This window comes from Echinops telfairi, unplaced genomic scaffold (assembly GCF_000313985.2).
Source record: "Echinops telfairi isolate 266 unplaced genomic scaffold, ASM31398v2 ScPeMD7_23;HRSCAF=83, whole genome shotgun sequence".
In the NCBI taxonomy this organism is placed as follows: domain Eukaryota; kingdom Metazoa; phylum Chordata; class Mammalia; order Afrosoricida; family Tenrecidae; genus Echinops; species Echinops telfairi.
In genome coordinates this window covers 23,561,261-23,575,791 of record NW_022103920.1, presented here as the reverse complement: position 1 = coordinate 23,575,791, position 14,531 = coordinate 23,561,261, and the positions used below count along the sequence as shown (strand labels likewise).

At 45.9% G+C, this 14,531-nt stretch overlaps 1 protein-coding gene across 6 annotated transcripts in view; it reads left to right on the top strand.

Annotated features, from left to right (window-relative positions):
• Positions 1-319: 319 nt before the first annotated feature.
• The window catches only part of PTPRZ1 (protein tyrosine phosphatase receptor type Z1), a 207,364-nt gene continuing 193,152 nt past the window's right edge, over positions 320-14,531 (top strand). For all 6 annotated transcript variants that reach the window (XM_045288711.1, XM_045288710.1, XM_045288709.1 and 3 more), the window contains exon 1: positions 320-591. In XM_045288711.1, the coding sequence (XP_045144646.1) occupies positions 534-591 (58 nt within the window). In that variant the 5' untranslated portion in view covers positions 320-533. The remainder of the gene's footprint in view (positions 592-14,531) is intronic.

The window sequence follows — 14,531 nt, the reverse complement described above, 5'->3', positions numbered from 1 at the left end:
CTGGCTGTGCGGGACAATGGGGGTCTGGCTTCCTCTTCCTTCCAAAGGGATGAAGGCGTCTTCACGAAGAGACCTTTTCTCCGTGGAGATTCTAAATCCCGGAGGGCGGCTAAGCCGCGGGGTGAGGGCGGAGCGAAGGGGTGTCGGCGGGTGACTAGCTTCGGCGGGACCCCGCCCGGGTGCGCCAGCCGCGCCCCCTCCGGTCCCCTCCCCGAGCGCGCGCGCGCGCGCATCTCGGTCGTGCGCAGCGCGGGCACAACTCGGCTCGCGCACGCGCGCCCCCGGCACCTGGAGCCCTGCGCTCCCAGCGCTCAGAGCACAGCGACAGCCGCCGGAGACGGAGACCGACACCCGCCCGGCAGCATGCGCCGGGGCTAGCGGCTCCCGGCTCCCACCCACCGACCGCGCGCCCGCCTCTCGGTTCCTCGGCCCCGCGGGCACACTCCCGCGCCCACCAAGATCGCACAGCGCGTCCCAGCCGCTCCCCTCCCTCTTCACCCCGAGAAGTCCCGGGGCCCCCGGGCCGCCTCGAAATGTTCCCCGGAAAGTGCTTCCTCGCCTGCCTCCAGCTCCTGTGTGTGTGCCGCCTGGGTGAGTGCGAAGACCCCGGGGAGCTTCGTCCCAGGGCGCGAGGTGGGATGGGGCGGCGGCGGGGGCGGGGCGGGGGGGCTCATGGTCGGAACCGCTTGCCGCGGTCGCCATGTAGCAAGCAGGAAAGTGGGGGACCATCAACTTCGATCCCGCGGTGCCGGTGGCGGCAGTGGAGTCAGTCTCCGGAGCAAGCACCCCCTTCCAGCCTCGAGCTCCGCTACCTGCCATCTACCGGTGGAGTACCTACTGGGGTCACCAGGAGAGGGGGGGTTCCTAATCGTGTCAGCTCCCGCCACTCCTCTCTTGAATAACTATCCAGAAATACAAAGGTGGCTGTGGTGAGGGGCGGGGGCAATCCACTCTCGCATTTGTGTTCATTTTCAAGCTACAGGCATTGTGGTTTTAAGTGAAAAAAAAAAAAATACACGTGTCACACACGCACACACCTGAAAAGTAGCAACCGAAACAAGCACCAACCTGACTTTTCAGTGTTTTTCAGTACTTTTCATTTAGTCACGGTCAAGTCCGGGCAGGTACTTTAAAAGGAAGTGTGTGTATAGGGGGGCTGGGGGCAGTTTCAATCAAATCTCTATCAGCGTATTACCACTGCTGCCAAAGTCAGCGGAGAGCCTCAGGTTGATAGATTTGTTCCCGAACCACCTTCCAGCCCCCTCCTCATTCAATACAGTACTGAGTGAGGTTGTGCTCTGGAGTCCCCAAGTAGAATATTTATCTGGGATGCAGAGTCCTGTTTCCTTTCTCCTAGTCAAGCAGGCACCCCATCCCACCCCGCCCCCCACCCTCATCATCTTCTCCAAGATCCTTATCTGGGAATTTTTACATTTCAAAAAAGATAAGACTCACAGCCCCCCACCCTACCCGCCCTTTCAGCATCTCTTTCGATCATGATGGACTGTAATAGATACGGAAGCATTTGTTTCGGCTTCCTTGAAAGCCCGCACATGTTGTGCCTAATGTGGGAAATACAGATATTTAGCACTTTTCAGGCATGGAAGAGCCCTTCTTTCATTTTAGATGGGTTTTAAGCAAGGGGATATTAACCTACATTTTCATCCAATAGATGGAGCTGCACTTGGCAGAGCAACCTCTCCTAGCAGAAATCAGGTTCATGTTCCAACTAATGAGAATTGCATTTTGAACATGGTGATAATTGCCCACCGCTCACCCGCTCCAGGAGTATGCTCTACATCTCCCTGCTGTGTGAAGATGCTCCGGGGCAGGTGGTGTCCGCAGATGACTTGTAGGGCGTGCAGGGGAGTCTCTGGTTTTGGTTGGCTCTGAAAGGAGAGGGGACTTGGCAGAGGAAATGACATTTTTAAAACGTGCTCCTGTGTTCGGACACACACCTGTTGGACTTAGATGTGTTTTTGTCTTTATTGTGGATCGATTTCCTGTTTTATCGTTCAGGTAACAAGAGTACAGATCTCACTCTGGAGGGAAGGAAGTGGGCAAGTATTGCTTTGTAGGTCTTCAAAGCCACCTACGCGGAGTATATTGCCAGATTAGTTTTTAATTGAGATAGGAGCCCTGTTTCACAAAAGTCATCTTTTAAAAATTAAAGCTGGCGGTCTGGTTGCATAGCCTGAAGTTGTGCAACCATTGTCATTAACTAATTGCCGAACATGTTAAAGAAATGCTCCTTAGACAAAAGGGAACATTCCAGAAAGAAACTCCAGACTCCTAAGGAGTCATTCCGTTTCCCTCTACCCGTAGCAGCCACTCATCTGCTTGCTCTCCCTAAAAATTGACCTCTTCTGGACATTGTGTAGAAAAGGAGCCACGTAATATGAAGTATTTTGTGCCTGTCTCTGTTCCCTTAGCATACTATGCCCCGCCCTCCAGGTTTTAGTGTTGTAGCATGCATTAGTGCTTTCTTGGCTTTTTCTGGCTGAATGATATCCCATTGAATAGACATGCCACATTTTACAAAGGCTTTTTTTTTTTTTTTTTCAAAGGCTTTTCTCAGTAAAGTTTGTAGTCTGCTGCTTTGGGCAGAGGCTTCAGTTTATTGGATGTTTTCTTTGATGCTATAACGCTTAAATGTAAAGAATCAAATGACCTAAGAATGGCACGAATTTACGTGATGTCAAATGTGTGCCTGCCCTGGCACTCAGCAACGCTTTTGTTCCCTTGGGGAATGGAAGGTGACAAGTTTTGTGTGTCTCAATGTTTTCACAAGCTGGCCTTTGATGTTATGCCCTACAGGTTGCCCTGGAGGCACTGGCAGTCTCAACTGGGATGGATATTTCCTTGAAAAAAACCAAGATCTGTGACTCAGAAATGAAAGTCAGCCTCTACTTCCATTGCTTTTTTGTCAATACCACCCATACGTAGTACTTGTGGACGACTTTATTTATCATCTCTACATCTAGGAGGTACCAGAACACGTAGAATGGATGCTCAGTGAAGTCGGGGCCAGATCTGTGCCTGCGAGATGACAGCTCCCTTGCCACTTGAATCTCTGCTTACCTTTCTTAAATCCTGTCCAGAAACAGGTTGTAAAGTGAACTAGAATAGCCACTGTTGGCAATGAAGCACATCTTGGCACTTAGGGCTGTCATATTTCCTCAATCCAAGATGTCCTGATGTTTTAACTGAGTATGTTCCCCCAAGGAGCCCTAGTGGAGTGCAGCTTGAGCACTCTGCTGAGAACTAAAAGGCTTGTGGGAGAAGCCCAGCAGCCCATCCACGGGAGCAAGGCATGACCGCATGCTTCCATAAAGATTATAGCCCAGGGAACACATGGGGCAGTTCTTCTCTGTCCTGTTGGGTTGCTGTGTATTGGAATTGACTTGATAGCAATGGTTTGATCATGAGCTTATACAGACCAATTGCTTTTCTTGGAAAGGTCATCTATTCCATAAAATACATGAACAGACAAACTTTTTGCTTTTAAATGACTATGATGGCCCATGGGGGACAAAAGAGGGCTGCCATGCTGGGCAGTGGCGCGAGTTCAGCACCCAAACCAAGTACTGCTGTTGACTCAGCTATCCCACAGGGCGGAATCGAAGTGCTCCTTTGGGGTTTTGAGCAATGTAAATCCTCATCTTCCGCCTGTAATCCAACTTATTTTCTTCACCACACAACAGTTGGTGGGTTTGAAACAACTACCCTTTAGTTAGCAGCCCAGCGCTTAAACCATGGCACCACCAGGGCTCCTTTGGGCAGGGGGATGAGGGAAGATTAAATAGTCACTTGAGTTTAGCTGTGTGCACAATTCTGTCAAGAGGGTCCTGCAGCCTCAACTGCTTTTTGCAGAGCTGGGTAGGTGAGGCTTCTCAAGCTTCTGGGCACACCAGAATCAGCCTGTCACCAAGGCACAGCTTGCTGGGGCCCACCCGAGTTTCTTATTCAGTAGGCAGAGGGCAGAGTCCGAGATGGGATGCATCAAACAAATTCCCAGAAGATGCTGATGCTACTGCTGCTCTGGGTTCACAAGTTGACAATGACTGGGCTAGAGTGAGGTCTCCATTTTAGTTGTTTCTGGATAATTAAACAGTGTTTTTTGTTTTTACTATGAACTTGATTACTGATAAACTCTCACCAAGCCTGATTTCTGAGAAAATCACACCAGACCCATAGCGGTAGAGACTATTTCTTCTCATTGCAATCCTACAGGGCAGAGTCAAACTTGCCCTACAGGCTGTAAATCTTATGGAAGCACACTGCCTCATGACTCTCTCTCTCTCACTCTCTCTCTCTCTCTGGGTGGCTGGTGGGTTTAAACCATCAACCATCCAGCTAGCCACCCAGCCCTTAAGCACTGTACATTCAAGTCTTCGTTTCTTATGCCTGAGAATAATTCTTTTTCAAGTGCATGCACAACACACGATGCAGTGTTATTCAGCAGAAGGAGATTTTGAATCAGGGAGGCAGAAATAAAAGACGACTCCCAGATAATTTCGTAAGTGAATTTGGACACTCTAAAATCATTGAGAGGTTTCCTCCTGGGTGGAGAACTTTGCGGATATAATGACCTACATGACTCCAGTAACTGGTTAATCTTGACCCGCTAGACAGGTATTCCATATAGAGAAAAATGCACTGATTCTCCTGTAAGGAGACTTAACTCTGAGTCATGGAGGAGTGGTGGACCTTCTAAGAGCTTTTTAGAAAAAGTTCCTCGTGAAAGAAGAATCTTTGAATTAAGCAAGTTAAAAGACAGCAAAGCATACTCACTTCAAATGTACAAATATTATTTTGAGGTATCTATTGATGTCCGGGTTCTGGATTTTTCACTCGGGGGCTCAGTGCTGGAAGAACCGCATTCACGACACTCAACTCAGCCAACATGGCTTCATTTACCAGCAGTGGGGCAGGGGGTCCCTGTGCATGGGAAAGAGCTGACTCAAGGGCAGTGAGTTTGGTTTGGTTTTGGGAATTGATAGAATCCACCATGTGGCGACTCTCAGCTTGGTCTCCTTATCCTGGCCCAAATAAGTCATTGTCACAAATACAACGTATTTCTTCGCCCCACTCCCCCTTAGATACTAAGTAACTAGTCTCATTCAGAAAAGCAATGGCTCTTGATTTACAGGGCAGCCGTCCCTTTCCTTTTGCTCTCGTTTCTGGGCCGCTTTTGGGGGTTCCACTCTGGGGAGGTTTACCAGAAGAAAGCATTGCATTGATGAGCCCTGTTCTGCGCTCATGTTTGCACTGGAGATCTGGGGACTGGCCGAAAATTGTATGTGTGGGAATTTTGCTTCTGGCAGAACTTCAGGTTTTTCTGGAAGCCTGAGCTACTTGGGATTCCCCACTCCCTCCACTCCAAAGTCAGGGCTCATCTGGCAGCATTGCTTGACCTCCTAATTGCCAACCGCTCCAACGCCAGCGTGGAAATGCAAACCCCATCTTGACTGCTACCGCTCCAGTGTGTTGTGTGCTTTATGTACATATCATATTGAATCCACCTGCGATGACACTTGGAGGGGCAGGGATTTTCATTGTCTTCCTTTTACAGATGATAAAATGGAGGCACCCTAGAGTTGAATGTCTTACCCCGGGTCAACTTATCTGTCCCTTCTCTTAGAGCCTGAACTGGCTTCCCCAATCACTCACAGGAAATCCACCAGTTTGCTCTTGGGAAGTTACAAGTGATGCTGCCTTGTAGGCCTCTTTGCTTTTTTGAGGAGATCCATCCCCCTTTCATGACTTTTCTGTGTTCCTAAACTTGTCCTACCTTTGTCTTTGCTGTCATTCATTAAGGCAGACGTTAGCTTTGTGTGTGCACTGTGCTGTGCAATCTAGTCGCCACTAAATCAAAATAAAAAACTAAGCCCATTGTTATGGACGTGATGCCAACTCATAGCAACCCTATGGGACAGAACAGAGCTGCCCCGTACGGTTTCTAAGGCGGTGAGCTGGATGGATGCTGACTGCGTGTCTTTCTCCCACAGAGCAGATGGTGGGTTCAAACCACTGACCTGGTCAACAGCTGAGCACTGACCCACCGGGGTTCCTTTTAGTATTCAGTAAAATGCAGAGCGGTTTAAGCAGGGCTGGTTGCAAAATAGTTAAGTGCTGGCCACCAACTGCAAGTTCAGCGGTTCAAACCCACCAACCACTCTGGGGGAGAAAGTTGTGGCAGTCTACTTCTTCTAAAGGTGGTGCTGGCTGTTTTTGATAAATGCCTGAGCTGGTCCCAACTCAGTATGACCTTCTGTACAATAGGATGAAACATTGATCTTTCCTTCTTTGTTTTCCTTTTTAAAAATCACCTTTCGCTTTCTTCATGGGTTATGGTTTTTTATGTCATCTCATAAGTCTGTTGGGTCTTAGATCATTGCTTCAAATCTGTTCTTCAGATCTTCTCAAAACCCTGGTGGGATATACCCAAGGTTATATTTTGTCTCTTACAAGCGTATTTTAATTTTCTTCATCTTCAACCTGAACTTACATATGAGCAATTAGTGGTCTGTTCTTCAGTGGTCCCCGGGCTTATGGTGGGTGGTGAGATTGAGCTTCTTCATTGTCTCTTCCCACAGATGTAGGCAATTTGATGCTGTGTATTCCATTTGATCAAGTGGTCATATACACTTATCGTTGCCATTTACATAGTGGAAAAAAGTATTTGCAATGAAAAAGTCACCAATCTTGCAAAATTCTTTTTTGCGATCTCCGGCTTTGTTTCTGTCACCAGGCCATATTTTCCAATTACTATTTCTTCTTCTTTGTTTCCAACTTTTGCGTTCCAATAACCAGGAATTATCAATGCATTGTGATTGCATGTTTGCTCAATTTCAGACTGAAAACAGTGACAAAATTCTTCAATATCTTCATCATTAACTTTCTGGGTTAGTGTGTAAATTTTAATAATTAACTGATCTCCCTTGTAGGTATACAGTCATCATTCTATCACAGACAGCATTGACCTTCAAGATACATCTTGAAGTGCTCTTCTTGGTAATGAATATAACACCATTCCTTTTGAACCTGTTAGTCTTGGCATAGTTAACCATGTGTTTGGCCACTACAAGTCACTTTCAGCTCATTGATGCATTTGGATATAGATTTTTATGTGTTCTTTATATATTGATGGTTTCCAATTTTCCTAGATTCATACTTTGTACAATCCCCATTCTGATAAGTAGTAGATTTTTACAGCTGTTTCTTCTCATTTTGAGTCATGTGTTCAGCATCAGCATGGTGAAGGACCAGAATGCTTTACTCTGTCCACACTATTCAGGTTGATTTTACTTTGAGAAGACAGCTCTTCCCCACTCACTTTTTCAGTGTCTTTCAGCCTAAGGGACTCATCTTCTGTCATTATATTTGACACTGTCCCCCTGCTATTCAGAAGGCTTTCAATGATTAATTTTTTTTCAGGAATAGATTGTTGGGTCATTAATCCCAGGCTATATTATTCAGGAAGGTAAAATCTTCTCACCATGGCTGACAAATTTCGTTTTGGTAGTGACGTATAAAGGCATCTGGGCGGCACAATGATTTCAGCTGCTAACTGAAAGGTTCTTTGTTCAAACCCACTTTGTGGCTGGGCAGGAGAAAGACACGGTGACCTACTCCCAGAAAGATGACGTCCTAGGAAGCTCTTTGAAGCAGGTCTACCTGTCGCATGTGCGACAGAGCTCACTAGCTACTGAATTAACCTGATGACACCCAAGAACAACAGTAACAGGTAGCTATTTAAATGAATTAAGTCACACTTGCAACGTGTCAAGTGCCCACTAGCCTGTGTGCCCAGTGGCTACGACACGAAGCAGGCTATCTAGCTAGAGAACAGTCTCCTCACTGCTGACTGTTTGCTGGACGGCCCTTTTAAAATATCATCACCAGCAACAAAAACTCCCAGGAAGCTGTGGGTGACTAGTAGTGCTGAGAAGTTGTCAACTAGGAAAGACTTTAAAGTCATTAAGAATGTCTAAGTGTGACTGTCTATGAACTATTTGGACCTGTGGTGTGTCAATCATACAAAAATCTCAGAGACATTCTCCTGGCCTCAGTGCCATCAGCAGTATCGGACGGAAGTTCAAGGACCACTTTGTAAACTCTGGAACCTACGTGACCGAGTGAAATGGAGCAGGCCCCACACCTAACCTCCTCTGGCTGTACTCGGGAGAAGAAACATCGATCTCTCCACCAACCCAACCTGATTTCCATAAGGCAGAGGCCAGACAAGCTTCCAGCCACCATCTCTCTTTATTCTGACACCAATGATCCCTCCCGGGATACGCTAGTCCTCTGCTGGGTTCAATAACTCATTGCACCGGCCACAGCACACTCACAGACAACACTCAAAACTATGAGGGTTATTAGGAAAGTGAACAGGTTACCACAAACCAGAATCAGAAAGCATTAAGAATACCGTTATTGGTCCATAGCGACACTTCTCCTCTCCTCGGCCAGCCGCCACGTCTCTCTCTCGTGTCATCAGTCTCTCAACCGTGGAGTCCTTTGGCCTCTGCGTCTGTTGGCCAGGAAGCCCACCTGCTGCTATGCCTCACAGTTTTATAGTCCTGGCCCTCCACTGCTCTGTCTCATGGTCTCCTTGCTGTACCCTTTCTTGGGTCTCACCATGGCATGGCCTCCACCACTTCAAGATGGGATTTCCAACATACTCCACTGGTGGCTTTTCTTCCTCAGTGGTCCTGGGAATCCTCTTTGATCTGGCTCCTGCGATGGCTTTAGTTCTTATTGCCAGGGGAGTGGCAACCGAAACTGACCAATCACACACTCTCTTTGCATTCTCCCATGCAGTCATTAGGTGGACGTTATAAAAACGTGGATAGAAGAGCCATAATAAGAAATGCCACTTCATTACAGTAGCACAGCGGGTTAAATGTTTGGTTGCTGACTAATGGTCAGTGCTTCAAACCCACCAGATGCCCCACGAGAGAAAGATGAGACAGTCACCTTTCATAAAGATTTACAGCTCCCCCCCAGTCTCTGGAGCAGTGCTACATTGTCTTACCGGTCACTGTGTGTTAGAATCCACTTGGCAGCAGTGATTTTTTGTTGTGTTTATAGACTGGGCTTGAGTAGAAGCAATTTGCTGCTGGCTCAGGAGTAAGTACTTTGCTCCCACAGTACAATTTTCCTAATTTGTTCCCACATTCACCACACTGTTTTGCAATTTATCTGTTTGCATGTCTGGTCTGGTCAGGCTGTCCCTTCCACTAGACTAGCTCCTTCAGGGAAGGACTCTTATTTCATTCCTCCTTGCATTCTCAGAGCTACTCCCTTGAGTGGCTGTTTCTGTTCCTTGCCTTCCAGTCAACTTCAACACATGGCGATCTCCTCTGACTGAGTACAATGGGCCCATCAGGTTTTCTAGTCTGTCTGTAAGCTTTACTGGAGGAGATGCCCTGGTCTTTCACCCTTGGAGCCTCTGGGTGGGTTTGAAGCCAAGCTTTTGACTGTTGTGCCAGTGGGTTCCTTAGCACCTGCAGTTGGTACTCAGTAGATCTTCCAGACTAAGTTCATGAAGAGACAGTGCTGTGAAGTTTCATTTATGGCAGCATGGATTTGCTGTTGAGACTGGCCCATTTTCTCAGGCCTTTCCTTCTTCGAATCCTCATCTCACCTCCCAGGGTTAGGTACGTATTCACCTTGACACACTTGTCTTTAATGTCACTCTGGGACTTCACTTTGGATGATTGTCCCAGAAAAACACAAATCAGTGTATCTATCACCTGTTTGTCCATGATGACATAATCCATGCATACACTTTAAAGCCCCCATGAGGGATACTGCATGTGTTATTGCAGAAATAATAATGAGTAAACACTTAATTCTTGATGAATTGGCAGTAACAAGGTTGAAATGTCTTGGGAACCAGAACAAAGTCATTCTCTCTGTCTCTCTCTGTCTCTCTGTCTCTCTCTCTCTCTCTGTGTGTGTTGAGAAGAGGACAGCAGAAGGCTTCGTTGGGCCAAAAAACAAAAAGCAAACTCATTGCCCTTGAGTCAATTCCAAGGTACAGTGAGCCTGTGAGGCAGGGTAGAACTGTCCCTGTGGGTTTCAGAGACTCTATCTGTATAGGCGTAGAGATCTTCCTCTTTCTCCTGCAGCAATGCTGATGGTTTTGAAATGTGACTGCAGTTGGTAGTCCAACACATAACCCATGACACCAGCAGAGCTCCCATGGTGGGGTAGTGTCATCATCAATCCAAGAGATGAGGCACTGCGCTTGGTTTCGTGCAGTGTTGCAGATGCTGAGCAAATATTTGAGTTGAATGGAACTAAAATGGAACAGAGCATGAGATGAATTAGAAATCTTCCCAAGTGTCAAAAGTGGACAAAGGAAGATAGGCTTGCTCTTCTGTTCTGAACGTTACTTTATTTTCTTCCCTCTCAGTCTCTTGATCCCCTCCTTTTATTTATTAGTTTGGTGAGGGGTTTTTTTTCTTTTCTTATTTGTTTGTTTTGTTATTTCCTGATCACATTCACCCCCTTTAACCATGATTTAAGAAATCAAATAAAAGCAAATTGGCCCAGCATCTTGATAAAGAGTTCTATGAGAAGGGTTTTTGATGCTATTTGGTATAGTTAGTTGAAGTTCTTTTTACTGGGGGCTTAGTATTTAAAGTAACTTGAAAATATGAGTTGACATATTTTCTGTCTTTAGAATCTGGTGCATTAAAATGAGAAGCACGTCTCACTTGCTTTTATCTTCTGCTATTTTCACAAAGATCTTAAAGCCAATTCTGCTAGTTAGGGTCCTGGTGGATAAGACCGTTTGGACCTTGTTCCAAAAGCATGCAGCATTTCAGGTTTCAGTCACAAGTGACAAATTGCCACTACAAGTTTCCTTGGAAGCGGAGAACTTCTAGAATTTGAAAGGAGCCCTGGAGTTGTAGAGGTGTAATGGCTAACCAGGTTTGTGGTTCAAACCCACCAGCAGCATGTTTCAAAGAATACTTGATTAATTAGTAGGAAAAAAGGATTTATCTATTAATATTCACTCCAGGACTCCAAACACTTTTCTGCTTTTTGAGGATCATTTTATCATTTTCTCCCTCTTCCTCTCCCTTTAGCAATTAGGTCAGAATTGTTACTGTCATGGACTGACTGAGGTCTATTTCTTGAATAGCAAATCTGCAACAAGAGTGCTGGTGGCACCATCTATGCCTTCAGCTCTCCACCCAAAGGTTGGTGGTTCAAATCTACCACACTGTCTCCAATAAGATGTGGAGAAATGAAGAGCTGATACCAAAGGCTCAAGTAGAAAGAAAATGCTTTGAAGACGATGATGGCAACATATGCACAAATATGCTTGACACAGTGGATGTATGTATGGATTGTGATGAGTTGTACGAACCCCCAGTAAAATGATTTTTAAAAAAGGTTACAGCTGAGAGACCCCTGCAGGGTAATATAGATACTTGGAAATCTGAGTTTGGGTACTTGATATTTTCTATCAACTAATTAAGCCGGTTCACTGAGTAGGAATCAGAGAAACTGTTGCTGTGGGAAAACAATCTCTTTTACCCAAGATGACAGGCACCACCAGAGTCCCCGTTATGTGCTTAGAACATGCAAATGGTGACCACACATTTAAGGAACTTGCTACAATTCTTCATCATGTTCCATACCATCGTTATCACACCAAACAAAACCAACTCAGAGTGACTTCTGAATTCACTTGTGATCTGGGGTTCTGTCTTCAATGAGATTTGTATGGCGGTACCTCCCCTTGCAGCTGGGATTGTGCCGGGTCTCCATTTGCCCACTGCATGAGTAACACTGGCAGATACTGGTGTCCTGTTTATTTCTGTGGGGGAGTGAGGGGTGGGAGGGGAATAGAAGGTTGACAACCATTGGTCTAGGTCAATGGCTCTCCCTCCTGGCTGCACTTAGGACTTCCCTGGGGAGCTTTTAAAGCACAGACTCCACCGTGGATCAAGACAGTCGTGGTGTGTGGGTGGCAGGGCGCAGATAAGGATATTATTCTTTCAAAAACTCCCAACTGATGAGTGGGGTTCAGCCAGGGTTTAAAACCACGAATCTAGGCCAGCCTCATGATGCTCTTAGTTCATTTTTCTTAAGGTAGAGAGATTGGCAGGTTGTATGCTATCCTAAGACAAAGCCAGCACCCAGCACAAAGGCCTGGGAAAACTTCCCACCCCTCTCCTCCTCTCAAGGCCGTGTCAGTTTCACAGTCACCCTAGAAGGAGAAACATGGACCAGAGTGGTTGAGGAGGGCAGACAGGCCTGGAACTGGGCCCCAAATTCATGGGAAGGCCCACGTGGCCTTAACCAGTACCCAGGACCTGTTGTGTCATCCACTTTGCAGATACCAGCTATCACCCTTCCAGGCTTGTTTTCTTTCTCCATGCAGAACTTGTTAGAATCTGATTTTTCATTTTCCATTATTTGAGGAGGTTTCTAAAAGTTCCTGGGAAAAAATTCCATTATTACCTTTTCATTTCATTTACCAATACACTGTTTGAAGCTCTCTCATATAATAGACATGAGACTTGGCTGGATTTAATCATTCTAGTGATTGGTTTTGTACCTGTTTTTACAACAAAACCTTTATTTCTTATCAGGCCTAGGTTCCTTGTTTTCACTATGCTTCAGAAAGTATCCTGGGGGGAAAAAGTGGAATTTAAAGATAATGAAATGTTTTTGAAGTGCCCTCAAATGTGAAGATCATCAATGGCTCCATTAAAAAAGAAAAATTAACCATCGACCTCTGTTCCTGGTGCCAATGATCATTTTAATATTCTTAGCAGTCAAGTCTGTGAGTCTTTGTGGAACGTTTTCCACAGGTTGAGTCTGCCCCATGGGAGAATATTCCCCTCGTTCTCTGGAAACTCCCTAAGAGAAAGGAATCTGGAAGCAAGTACCTTCCACTTCTGAGAGTTTGCAGAGTCTGGAAGCTTGAAAAATATCTCCCGGAAGGTTTCTAGTAGGAGACAGGGTTGGGGGGAGACCAGGCAGGGCATATGGGTGGTTTTGAAGGCAAAAAATTCAGTGGCCAAAAGGGATGTGGTCTCATGCCCTGCAGTCAACTCCTAGAGACCTGTAACGGAGTGGAACTGCCCATAATGTTTCCTAGGGCTTCCTCTTTGCAGAAGTAGACTGATGTTGATGAGGTTCTAACTGCCAACCTCTTAGGCTACCAGCTGAACTAGCCTATGCAATATGACATTTGGAAAGAGAAAGTGGAAGTTGATGAAAAGCCTCTACTGATAGCTGGGACTTGTGGTGGTGTACGGAAGAGCATTTGGAATGTACCGTATCCAGTGTGGACTGTAGAGGGATTTTGAGTCCTGGAAAGACTGGAACAGATCTCCTCACTTGATGAAGATAGCTCAGGCATCCGAGTGGAGGTTGGCTTGGAGCACAGTGAGACTAGGAATTGGGACGCTCAGTTAAAAGACGAGTGCAGAGTGGACATTGAACAGAGCATTTGGAAGGGCAGGCAGTCCCCAGGTTTTGAACTAGGTTTGCTGGTGGGGTCTTCAAGTCAAATTTGCAGATCAACCAGAACAGATCAAAGAGGTTCAGACGGAGCCTTAGTTTAGTGAAAGAGATGACTGAACACTTGTTCAGCGAATTAACAGCTGCTCACACAGCAAATAGTGGAGATTGTGATGAAGACTGTGCTGCTTGGTAGGGGCTTGTTCCCTTGGTTCAAGGTCAGGGCAACTCTGCATAATGTTAAAGGGCAAGTAGGAACTGTCCACAAGTCAGGCATTTGTAACCTGGGGACTGACAGACTGTGGGTAAAACCATTTTCTTTATAAAGTACCTTAATGTTTGGGTCAGAAAATGTAAGGGAGAGTGGAGGCAGCACCATCTCTCTTTCTCTATCTCGCAGGCAGAAGAGAGACAAAGAGAAAATGGTAGTTTGAAACATGCTTTTTTCTTGAACAGTAGAACTCAGCATTGGCTACTGCCAGGCACAGGAATCCATGCCAGGCAGGCATTTCCTCTGGACTGATTTAACTCAGTGGCTTGTGGAGCAAAAACAAGATATTTTGCTGCTTAAAACGATCTGTTTTCATGGGGACCCTAGCTATAACCTGGCTGTAAAACCAACCCACCGACCCCCTTTTTCCCTAAGGATGGGAAGGATTTGAGCGTATTTGTAGCATCAGGCTTATCTCATCAAGTGCCCATCTCAAAATGATTATCTCAACTGTAGAATGCCTGTCCCCGTCCTTCCTGTAATGAGCACATGTGCCATGAGGGCATTTCTGGAAGTCGTCTGCCAATAAGCGGGCTTTCTTCATAGCTTCTAGAGCAGATCACATTTGTAAACTAATATCTCTGTAAATTTCTTATAAATGTGGTTTACATAAAAACAATGCAAAGAAACATTATTCGTCCATAGAGTAGGCCTTCCAGACTTTGTTTTAGAAATGTACCTTCTTTCAATTTGTGAAGAAATGCAAAAGAATTTTGTCATCTGTCATTCAGCTACATTAAGGATACATGACGTACCAAGC